This window comes from Mesocricetus auratus, unplaced genomic scaffold, assembly GCF_017639785.1.
Source record: "Mesocricetus auratus isolate SY011 unplaced genomic scaffold, BCM_Maur_2.0 Super-Scaffold_100003, whole genome shotgun sequence".
Classification (NCBI taxonomy): domain Eukaryota; kingdom Metazoa; phylum Chordata; class Mammalia; order Rodentia; family Cricetidae; genus Mesocricetus; species Mesocricetus auratus.
The window spans coordinates 106,400,043-106,412,795 of NW_024429188.1; the positions used below are offsets into that span (position 1 = coordinate 106,400,043).

The 12,753-nt window shown below is 37.8% G+C and overlaps 1 protein-coding gene across 8 annotated transcripts in view; it reads right to left on the reverse strand.

Annotated features, from left to right (window-relative positions):
• The window catches only part of Atp11c (ATPase phospholipid transporting 11C), a 175,621-nt gene that overhangs the window by 42,263 nt on the left and 120,605 nt on the right, over positions 1-12,753 (reverse strand). For all 8 annotated transcript variants that reach the window (XM_040744669.1, XM_040744670.1, XM_040744671.1 and 5 more), the window contains exon 19: positions 8,438-8,701. In XM_040744669.1, coding sequence (XP_040600603.1) covers positions 8,438-8,701 — 264 coding nt within the window. The remainder of the gene's footprint in view (positions 1-8,437; positions 8,702-12,753) is intronic.

Below are 12,753 nucleotides of genomic sequence, written 5' to 3' on the forward strand. Positions count from 1 at the left end.
TCGCACAAGAGTGACTTTTGGTTAGAAAAAAAGCTGTTTAAGCTTGGTATTGGCACAAAAATAGGCAGGTAGACCAATGGAACCGAATCGAAAGCCCTAATTTTAACCCACACACCTATGAACACCTGATTTTTGACAAAGAAGCTAAAACTGTACAGTGGAAAAAAGAAAGCATCTTCAACAAATGGTGCTGGCATAACTGGGTACTGGTATGCAGAAGACTGCAGATAGATCCATGTTTATCGCCTTGTACAAAACTTAAGTCCAAATGGATCAAAGATCTCAACATACATCCAGCCACATTGAAACTTTTAGAAGAGAAAGTGGGAGATACTCTTCAACGAGTTGGTACAGGAGACCACTTCCTAAACATAACACCAGTGGCACAGGCACTGAGATCGACAATTAACAAATGGGACCTTCTGAAACTAAAAAGCTTCTGTAAGGCAAAGGACACAGTCAAAAAGACAAAAAGGCAGGCCACAGAATGGGAAAAGATATTCACTAACCCTACATCTGACAGAGGGCTAATCTCCAAAATTTACAAAGAACTCAAGAAACAAGTCTCCAAAACACCAAAGGATCCACTTGAAAGGTGGGGTACAGAGCTAAATAGAGAATTCTCAGTAGAGGAGGCTAAAATGGCCAAGAGACACTTAAGAAAGTGCTCAACATCCTTAGCCATCAGGGAAATGCAAATCAAAACAACTCTGAGATACCATCTTACTCCTGTCAGAATGGCTAGAATCAAAAACACCGAAGACAATTTATGCTGGAGAGGATGTGGAGAGAGAGGAACACTCCTCCACTGCTGGTGGGAGTGCCGACTCATACAGCCTCTTTGGAAATCAGTATGGAGATTCCTCAGGAAAATGGGAATTAATCTACCACTAGACCCAGCAATTCCACTCTTAGGCATTTATCCAAATGAGGCAGGTTCATACAACAAGGGCATCTGCTCAAGTATGTTCATAGCAGCATTGTTGGTAATAGCCAGAACCTGGAAGCAACCTAGATGCCCCTCAACTGAAGAGTGGATAGAGAAAATGTGGTACATTTACACAATGGAGTATTACTCAGCAGAAAAAAACAATGGAATCTTGAAATTCGCAGGGAAATGGATAGCACTGGAAGAAACCATCATGAGTGAGGTAACCCAGTCGCAAAAAGACAAACATGGTATGTACTCACTCATATATGGATTTTAGATATGGATCAGGATAGTGCCAGTCTGCACTTCCACAGATAGAGAGTCTGGGAAACAGGAAAGAACCTAAAAGATATGCATATATGCATAGTACCCAAGAGAAGAGGATGGAGACAAGATCCTCTGAATGGATGGGGAACAGGGCGAGGGGGGTAGTGGGACCTGGGAAGAATAGAGGGGGTAAAGAGGAAGGGAGTTGGTCATGGGGGAACAGGAAGTTGAGGGGGTGGGGGTAGAATAGGGGGAAGAGGGAATCATAGGATCGAAGACAGATCAGGCACCAGAGTGACCTCGAGTGATCTAAAGGTATAACATCAATTGGCAAGCTAAGCAATAGTGGAAGGACCACCTCGAATGCCCATTCCTGATAATGAACTTGATGTCTATAACCATCCGGGAGCCTTCATCCTGGGACTGATGGAAGCAGAGGCAAACACACAACTAAGCACTGAACTGAACCCAAGGAACCCAGTGACAGAGAGAGAGGAATGATGAGCAAATTGGCAAAGAATGGGCTGGCAAAACCAGCAGAGACAGCTGATCTGAACAGGGGAGTGCTCTTGGACCCCAGACCGACAGGGGGGAGGCCAGAATGGGACTGATCTGGACCCCCCAAATGTGAGTGTCAGTGAGAAGGCCTGGACAACCTATGGGGCTCTGAGCTGTGGATCAGTGTCTATCCCTGGTATACAATCTGTCTTCATGTGCCTATAGCACAAAGAGAGATGCTCTCTCAGCCTGGACTCTTAGGGGAGTGCCTTGACCCTACCAAGAGTAAAATGATAGACTCTAGATATCCCCTATGTGGAAGGATTTGGCAATAGGGTGGGAGGGAGGGTGGAAGGGGAGTGCGGGAGGAGGGGAGGGAGAGGGAACTGGGATTGACATGTAAAACAAGCTATTTAAAATTTAAAAAAAAAGCTGTTTAATTAGGGAGAAAATGAAGATACTGCACTGTCAAGGGAGGAGGAAATGTCAGCATTTGGTGGACATCACAGAAATCAAGAAATAATGTTTTTTTTTAATTTTATTGTGTATTTATATATATATGCACATGCATGGCACATGTGTGACGGTCAGAGGGCAAGTTTCTGGTATTGGTGCTCTCTTTTTATTGTTGGTTCTGGAGACTGAACTCAGGTTGTAAGCCTTCTATAGCAAGTGCTTTTAGCTGATGAACTATTTCACTGGCCTAAGAAGGAGAGTTTTAGGGAGAATGTAATTGATAATGTCAACTCCAGTAGAGAAATGAGGAAGAGAACAAAAAGAACAAAGTAGATTTACCAAGTTTGCCTATAAAGAAGCCTATAGAGTATTAAGGACAGAAATAACAGGGCCAAGGGATACCCAGCCCACATAGTTGATTTTAAGTCCGAAGAAGTATAAAAACGAAGGTGGTTGTGCAGTTTGACTCTATAAAAAATTTAAAATAAGTCTTTTGAACTATAGATCAATCAGTTAAACTATTATGAAAAGGTGCAAAAATTGATGAAGATAAACAATAAGTTAACTCTGAACTGCTAGGAAAACAGAGAAAAGATAAAATGACTTAGGGGCCTGAATGACAAAAGTAAGGTTCTATGGAGAACATGGTTTTTCAAATAGGGCAAAACAGAAGAACATTATACAGCTGGATGGTGGTGACACATGCCTTTAATCCCAGCACTCGGGAGGCAGAGGCAGGTGGATCTCTGTGAGTTCCAGGCCAGCCTAGTCTACAAAGTGAGTTCCAGAACAGCAAGAACTATACAGAGAAATCCTGTTTCAAAAACATCAAAAAAGAAACAAAAGTATATAAATACATACCTACATCATTTATATAAATATTCTACATCACTTAATGGTTCTTAACCCTAGCCTACCTATACTAAAAAACTGTCCATACAGTTTGTAGACCATTTGGTACAAATTGGTATTGCACAATTATATTTTGAAGATTCCTTAGGTAGTTCTCATGTCTAACAATGACTAAGAGGTATTTAGGTGCCACGAAAACAAATATAAAGAGAGATGGAGGTAGAAAGATCAAAAGTTTAAGGCCAGCTTGGGTTATATGAGCCCTTGTCTCAAAATATCAGTTCCAAACCCATGGTCACAGAGTAGTTCTCTAAAACTAGCAAAGCAAGCAAATAACCAGCCAACTAAGCAATCAACAAAGTCATGAATATGGGAAGGGGATTTGTAGGCAGGAGGAGGGATATTAAGTGGGAGACAGATTTGGGTGGATCTCAATCTGAATGCACATTGAGGTAGTTTGAATAAGGGTGTCTTCCTCAGGCTTTGACATTTGAACACTAGGTTTCCAGTTGGTGGCATGGTTTTTGGGAGGTCTAGGAGATGTGGCCTAGCTAGAAAAAATAACATCTTTGGTTTCAAAGCCTCATGACATTTCCAGTTAGTTATCTCTGCTTTGTGCTTGTAATAAAAATATAAGCTCTTAGCTTTTTGTCTGTGCTGCCATGCCTCTGACTGTCATCACAGATTCTTATTCCTCTGGAAACAAGTCCAAATAAACACTTAACTTCTATAAGTTGCCTTGGGAGTGATGTTTTACTATATCAATAGAAAAGTGACTAATACATACATAACACAAGTACAAAACAACACACACACACACACACACACACGCTTACAAAAGACCAGATTCAATCAATTTTCTGTTGCAATTAAGGGGAGTAAAACAGCATACACTTAATTTCTGCTCAAACAATCTCGGGTGACCTTTGAGAATCACTCCCATAGAAGGAGAAAGTACAGGAAAATTTCATAGTCATAGATTTAGTTGTCTACTTTAATTCCACCCAATGTTTACTGTGTAGAGGAGTTACTTGGGTATGTTATTAAAGTGTAGATCCTGACTCCATAAATCTTGGTGAGATCTTAAATTCTGCATTTTAATCACCTGCCTATATTTTTGTATAAACCAAACTTTGAATAGAAAAAACTTTAATGCTCTCATTGTTTCTTTATTCTATATTTCTTTGTATTTATACAATATTTTGTTTCATAATTTTGTAAGCACACTTAGTAATTAAGGGCCATCAATCATGTGTATTTAGCAAGTAAAATAGCTCAATATATAAATGCACTTGCTGCCAAGTTGATAACCTAATCTTGATTCCTGGGTCCCACATGGCTGAAGGACAGAACTGATTCTCATAAACAGTCCTCTGATCTCCATACAAAGATATGGTGGCATGTGTGTGTGTGTGTGTCCCTCTCACAAACAAACAAACAAATGCAATAAAACATCTTTTTTATTATTTACTCAGGGCTCACTGAGCAGAAAACAATAAATGAAGAAATATTTGTAAACACCAGCAAAAAGTAGGTCATATGGAGGAACTTATAATAATAGTTATATATATATATGTGGATATATATATATATATATGTATACAATTATTGAGGATTGTTGGCGCTATAGCTCAGTAGCACTGTTTGCCTAGCAGGTAAGTGGCCCTGGGTTCAATAACCATAGAAAAATTAAAAAGAATTACTAATTTTTCCTTGGGGAGCAGAAATCTCCACAGAATGACAGAAGTATATATAAGGGAACATATACAACCAAACAACATAATAAATGGTACACACTTAGTTACTGGGAAAATGAATCCACACAGGAGGTCATTTCTTTGTGAGGTGAGGTACTTGGAAGTCACATTTAAGGCAGAGAAGAAAGCAGTGAAAAAAGAAAATGCATGTTGGGCACACTAGAAAGCAAATTAATTCCACTTCAGGCCTTTGATATGACCTGAGTATCTGTGACTAATGGAGAATTAACAAAGATTTCAGGGTAAAGTTGTGATATGGACAGTGCTTTATTTAAAGACCTTATCTGGCAGAGGGGGTTAAGGCTTTGAATATATATGGTGCTAGGTACAGGATCTGAAATATCAGTGGTAATTGAAGCATGGCTAAGGCTTGACGGATAATATGAGTTAGAGAAAGGAAAGGAACAAAGCTGGCAAAGGAATTCTGGATCTGAAGCCTATTAACTTGGGAAAAGACTATGCCTAATTCTAAACACATAACCAGGAACATAGAAAAACAGAAGTTTTCCATAATGGCTGGCTTAATTCAAATTGAGTACTACACAGTGTTAAGGACTGACTCAAATGTATTGAAAGCCTATCCTTACTGTGATGATGTTAGAAGGTGGGGTTCTTGAAAGTTGATTAGGTTTAGATAAGATCATGAGAGTAGGATCTTCACAATGGGATTTGTGTCAGTTATGAACTTAATTGTGCCCTCAAAATTCTGAAATACAACCACAAATGTGATGTTATTAGGAGACAAGGTCTTTGGAATTAAGTTTAACTAGGGTCATGTGTTGGGATAATTGCTTTCATTTGAAGAAGAAACATCAAAATAACCTATCATCTGAAAGTACTCACCAAATCATGTCACTCTGATCAAACGTTTGGTCTCTAGAACTGTGAGAATTATACCAGTTCACTGTCTATGTTGTTGCTACAGCCGCCCAAGCAAACTCAGAAAAACTGACAAGAAACATGCATTGTAATTTGGACTAACCATATATGTTATCTGACTAAAGAAAGACAGGAAACATTTCTCATAGGCAATATGAATATGCAATCTCATTATCAGGTACCGGAACAATAGCAGTTATTTTAAAATAGGCCATAGTCTAATAGTTTATTAATTTTTAAGATTATTTGAACATTAGATATGTAGACAGATTATGTATAAGCTTAGCTTTTTTTTAAAGATCAGGCTCAGAAATTGTACAAACTTTTTCAGTTCCAACTGTATGAGTTTGAGGAAGTTACTTACCTTGATGAGCCTCAGTTTCTATCTATAAAGAGAATTAAAATTGCCTAATTGAGTTGTTAATAAAGCTTAAATGAGAATAATCATACAAAGCACTTAATAGTATTCCATTAAGAAATGGAAAATAGGGTTGGAGAGATGGCTCAATAATTAAGAGCACTTGCTGCTCTTGCAGAGGACTTGGGTTCAGTCCCGAGCACCTACACACCCACATCAGACAACTTATAACGGCCTATAACTCCAGTTCTAGGGAATTCAGTGCTCTGTTGTATACTGGCACAAACCATATACAATGAATAGCACAACAATAGAACATTGCTACACATAAAATATAAATAAATACAAATTTTAAGGATTTAGTCTATTCTTTATTATATGTGTATGGGTATGTACGCATGAGTGCAGGTGCACGCAGAGGCCAAAAGAGGTCATCAGATCCCCTGTAGCTTGTGTTCTAGGTGGTTGTGAGTCACTCAATGTAAGTGATGGTAACTGAACTCAGGTCCTCTGACAAAGCGGTATGTACTCTACGTGCATACTCTTAACCACTGAATCTCTTCAAACCCCCTCTTGGGGGGGGAGGGAGAAAACATTATTTCTTACAAGAGGTCTCTGCAATTACTGCAGGTACAACTCCTGATATTCCAGAAAAGGAATTCAACTTACTTATGGCTACACTAAATTCAAGCAATAAACTTAGAAAATGAGAAGAATTGAAGAACGCCTTATCTCCAGGCACTGAGTTACTGTGAATCAAAAGCTTTTCTTGAAACCCGTAGCCTCGATAAATCTTTTATTATTGAAGACAGAATCAAAGTTTATTTATTTGGTTCCTGTTGGAGTACTGAGGCACAAGAATCCACATGGAAAATGGCACCTCAAAAATTGTGGAAATTGTTACTAAGATTGATGTTACTGTATTCCAGATTTTACATCTTTAGAAACTGAACTACTTTAAAATATTTTTTAAAAAAGAAATGAAAACAACTACTGTTATAATCCAGAAATCTCATTACTGATTATATATAAGAGCTAAGTAAATGTCAAAGAGACACATGGACTTTAGTGTTCATTTCAGCACTATTCACAAGAGTCCAGAGATGTACACAATCTAAGTATCTATCAGCTATTGAACAGATGAAAAATATGGGACACACATAACATAGAATACTATTCAGCTACAAAGAAATGAAATTCTGTCATTTGCAACTACATGGATGACCTGGAACTCATTATATTATGTGTAATATAATAAGGAAAATAATCCAAGCACAAAAAGGCAAATAGTATATTATCTTATTCATATGAATCTCAAAGTGTTGCTCTCATGGAAGCTGAGATTACAAGGGAGATTACCAAAGGCTGGGGGAGTATGTGCATATAAACATGGGGAAAAGCTGATCAAAGGGTATGAAGTTGTGGTAACATTTACTTGTACAAATAAAGCCTGCCTGAGAGTCAGAGAATTGAGCTTGCCACTAGCTAAACCATAGAGGTCTGCAGGTTTCCACAGACAGACAGGAAGGGATAGCTGGGCGGAAACAGGATATAAGCAGGGAGAAACAGAAACGTGCTCTCTTGTCTGCTGAGACACAAAGGAGGTAAGGTATGGGGCTGTGACTTGCTCCTTCTTCTCCCTGATCTCTCAGCATTTTTCTCTATCTCTGACTCCTGGTTTTTATTACTTAGACCAATTAAGAACTCCCTTTACATTAAGTAATATTTAGAAAAGATGAAGAAATTCTGGTATATTACCTGTAGAATGTGGTGGCAATAGGTAAAACTAATTTATATAAATTTCAAAATGTTAAGAAGAAATGATTCTGAAAGTTTTTACTGTAAAGAAAAGTGCCAGCACTTGGGAGGCAGAGGCAGGCAGATCTCTGTGAGTTCGAGGCCAGCCTGGTCTACAGAGCAACTGCCAGGACAGGCTCCAAAGCTACACAGAGAAACACTCTCGAAAAAAAGTATGTTTATCTATAATTTAAACATTATACAGTGTATGCATATATCAAAATATCATATTAACCTATTATTATATACAATATTATGTTTTTTGTACATATGAATTATACAATCATTTAAAAAAACCCTGAGAACTGGAGATAACTCAGTGGTAGAGTGCTTGTTTAGAATGTGTGAGGCCCTAAGTTCAATTTACAGCAATGCCAATCCCCCCCACCCACAAAAATGAGCTTTCACACTAATCTTAAGAAATCTAAATTTCTTTTACATTAAGAGAGGTAAAAGTGACACATGATCTCAAATGGACCATTAACTAAGTACTCTGGGGAAGGTTTTAATTTATAAGAATACATCAACAGGGAATGATAAACTACAGCAAATAGAACATTCTACAAAAGCATCTGTTATTTATATTTGTATCAATATATAACTAAGAAGTAGAAAAAATCGGAAGTAGATATACTTTCTTACTTTTTAAGGTTTCTAGTGCTTTTAGGAAATTCATGCAACAACTTCTTACGATATTCTATTAACAATTCATGTAATCGATCTTCTTTCCTTTCACTTTCTTCAACGGTTTTTGTGGTCAGTTCTAAGAGTTCAGTATTGGTTTGGAAGAGGCGACAGGCATAGCAGGTGGATTTGGCTGTTTCCATCTTGTCTCCAGTAAGCACCCAGACTTTCAAGCCAGCTGCATGCAGGGCTTCAATGGTCTCTGCAGCCTGATCTTGCAGCCTACCGACACAAAGAAGCCTTGTTAACCTCTAACATTCATGACAGAAGAGAATCTGTTGAAACAAACATTCTTACAGCTACAATCTTGATTCCTTATCACAGTTGTGCTGTCTCTGGCAAAGCTTTTCTTACTAAATTGTGTATTTTTTATGACATCTCACCATGCAGTTTTTTTTCTCTTTTGAGACAGGGTCTCACTATGCAGCCCTGGCTGTCCTGGAACTCACTATGTGGATCAGGTTGGCCTTGAACTCACAGAGAGTTCCCAGCACTTGGCCAGTTCTTCTTCCCAAGTGCTGGGATTAAAGGAATGTACCACCATGCCTGGGTGAGCCACACAAATTCTTAACATGTTCCAAAATGGAAAGAGCTAAAACATTCTAATTAGATATTGGGACTATATTATTAAATTTCTATCTTTGAGGAGTTTTTAAGATTAGGGAAGCTGCTCAGTATGGTAACTTGTCTTTAATCCCAGCACATGGGAGGCAGATGCAGGTAGATCTGTGAGTTTGATGCTAACAAACATGGTCCAGTTAAGCCAGGGCTACATAGTTGAGATCCTGTCTCATAAAAAGAAAAGTAAATAAACAAATAGAGGAAACCCAATAATTTTCAATGAGAATTTAAGAACAATTCTAAAAGATAAAGAATAGAAGAATCACACATTCTTTGGGTTCCTTTCAGTCACCAAAATATCAACGAAATTTTACAAAATAAATTTTGCTAAGAGGAGGAAAGGAAAGGGGAACTACAGGAGATAGGAAAGAACATGAAAAGCAGGGAATATGATTAAGATATATGCATGTATGGGAATGTCACATGAAACTTCTTATCTTTTTGTAATGTATATATTAATGAAACATTCAGGAGGGGGCTGGAGAGATGGTTACGAGTTCAAAGCATGTATTACTCTTCCTGAGGACCCTAGTATCAGATGGGTTTCGACAGCCTGTGGCTCCAGCTAAAAGAGATCATATGTCTGTCCTGCATGGGCATTCCCACATACATGACATTCTCACTCCCAACACACACACACACACACACACACACACACACACACACACACACACACACACACACACACGATTAAAAGTAAACATCAAAAACTTTCTGGACAGAAATTGAAGATGGAAAGGTTTAAGGGGAGATGAGAAGGAATAAAAAAAGAGGAGATTGGGCAAAAAGGTAAATGAAAAAAATAAAGGGGTATATGGAAAAAGTCATATTCAAACTTGATAGTTTATAAGTAATAAAATATAATTTAAGAAAAAGTTATAGAAGTTCATTGAAATGTGTAGACGTTGGGTTTTGGCAAGTACTTGTTTGAGTACTTCAATGTACCTGCATGTTATTTTGTATTTGCATGTATTTTTAAAGTGAAGATTATAAATGAGTTGGAATGGCTGGGTAATGTTGCTTCCTCAAGTCATAGGTTATTAAATCAAAATCCACAAATGCCACCCTGTAAGTTTTTAAATTATGTTACATATCATATCATAATACATCACATTATATGTGAATGGGTATTTTGCATGCATGTGTGTCTGTGCACCACGTGCATACAGGGTCTGAGGAGGCCAGAAATGAATGCTGGATTCTCTGGAACTGGAACCCAGGTCCTCTGGAAGAACAGCCATATCTCTGGGTCCTTCCTTGTGAATGTGAGGTTCCAGAGGTCCCCCAAAACAAAAGAAGCTCTTGCCATGGTTCTTGGTTGTTCATGAGTACTAGATGCTAAGACCCTATTGCTGAAGATACCATACACAATGCTTGCAGGACAGATAAATCAAAGCTAGAACTACTGAGTTGCAAGCTTCCTCCCTGTTTGCTAGCTTTCAGAGTGCTTGACTAGGCTGCTAGAAGAGAAACGCTATCAAGAATCTTCTGTACCCATGAACTCTTTGAGTTACAATACCAACCTGCCAGGTAAGATGTGTCCATTGATGCAAAAGAGTATGAATATGATTGATAGGAGTAACCAACTGTTTTTTAAAAGTTGTATCTGAGGGAGCTGGAGAGATGGATCAGTCGTTAAAAGCACTGGCTACTCTTGCAGAGGACCTGGGTTCAATTACCAGTACTCACATGTCAGCTTTCAATTGTCGGTAACTCCAGTTACCAAAACATGTGTAGGCAAAACACCCATACACATAAAATAAATAAATATTTAAAAATTGTATTTGAGGCCCATTTCATGGAAGGAAACTCATGTCAAAAGTCTATAGCTGGGAAGGCCCTAGGCCCTAAGAGATAACCCACTTTTTTTTTTTTATTAAATAGACATGGTCTCAAACTGTCTTTTAAATATTTATATTTATACTCATAGGATGATGGGGTAAGTCCTGTGTATATGTCAATAAAGCACTGTTGGCCAACAGGGAACCAAGATAGGTGGGACTAGGAGTCCAGGAGGACTCTGGGAAGGAGAAACACAGGAAGTCGAGATGTAACCGCCATGGGGTAGGAAGCCCGGAAATTTCTCCGGTAAGAGAAATAGTTAGATTAACAATTATGGGGTAAATACTTAAGTGAGAGATAGCCAGTAAGAAACAAGTAAGGCCAACAGTGCTTTATTGACATATACACAGGACTTCCCCCATCAATAGATTAGTGCTAATCTTGGTTAGAGAAGATTCTCTTTACAACGGGTGCTGATTAATACCTATCAATGATTCTATCATGGATGGTGAGGGAGCACATAGTTACTCTCTGAGGAACTATTGACAATTATTGTTGCTGGAATAGGATAGTCATTTTCTTTAGTGGCATAGCCACCATTACGCTGCCCTTGCTCATGCAAACAACTCTAACTGAACTCAGTGGGTTGCAAAACACAAAAAAACAATCAAATCAATCAATCAAACAACAACAAAATCAGAAAGACAGACAGAAAAGGAAACAGACATGAAAATAGGAGGAAACCTTGTTCTTAAGAAGGGGTCAATGGGAGCAGGACTAGGATGAGAGATATTAATGGGGATGAAGTAACTAAATTACATTAAATACATGTATGAAAGTGCCAAGCAAAAATAAATATTAACAAAATAAAAACAATAATAACTTTAATACTTTCAATTGGTTGAATATATCTGTAATTTTTCATAATTAAAACACTTATGTAATGTATGTGCATAGCCTTTTTTCTGCACACACACACACACACACACACACATATATTTGTACACTATGTACATGCCTGGTGCCCAAGGATGGCAGAAATAGGCATCGTATCCCTTGGAAATGGAGTTGCAGATGATTATGGATATCATGTGGATGCTGGGAATTGATCCCAGGTTCTATGGAAGAGCAACCAGTATGCTAAACCATCACTGACCAAGTCCTACAATGTCTGACAGAGCACAGCTTAGATATTTAAGTCTTATTTTTAATCCTATTTTAAAGTATTCAAACATATATTCTGGCTTGTTGAAGGTTAAATTATTGTGCTGTTTACTATGAATTTCCTTTCTGCTCATTTACCAAATCTTACACATTCTTCTAGGCAACAGCTCAAATAATGACACTAGAATCCTGCTTTATGCACTGTAAGGCTGTTTTTTTAATAAAAGTTACATAAACAACTAGACGATTTAGTAAATATTCAAAAATTCTATTGGTAATAGATTCATTTTTCCAAGATACATGTATTTAATTTGAAAATATTTCTAGAGTTTAAAATGTTATATTTTCTATACTTGGTAAAATAAACTTTAGGTTTACACAAATGACAATGCCAAATGAGATATTTGCAAACATGTGAATAAATTACTAATGTGGGTCACACTTGCTTAAGTGACTGGTTATTAAAATAACAAGAGTAGACCTGAACAAAGATGATAGATATGCTAATGTGGCTCAAGGAAAGTGCAGGAAGAGATAAAGAACTACACATAATGAAGGAATGCTGACTGAGGGAGGAGAAACAGTCTCCTCCAGGGGACATGCACACCAATCGGTTATTCAATACCAGATGGTTGGCCCTGAAAACAAACATACAGGTAACATTATATAGACTGAGTAGGCATTTATATATTTAGGAATATACACAC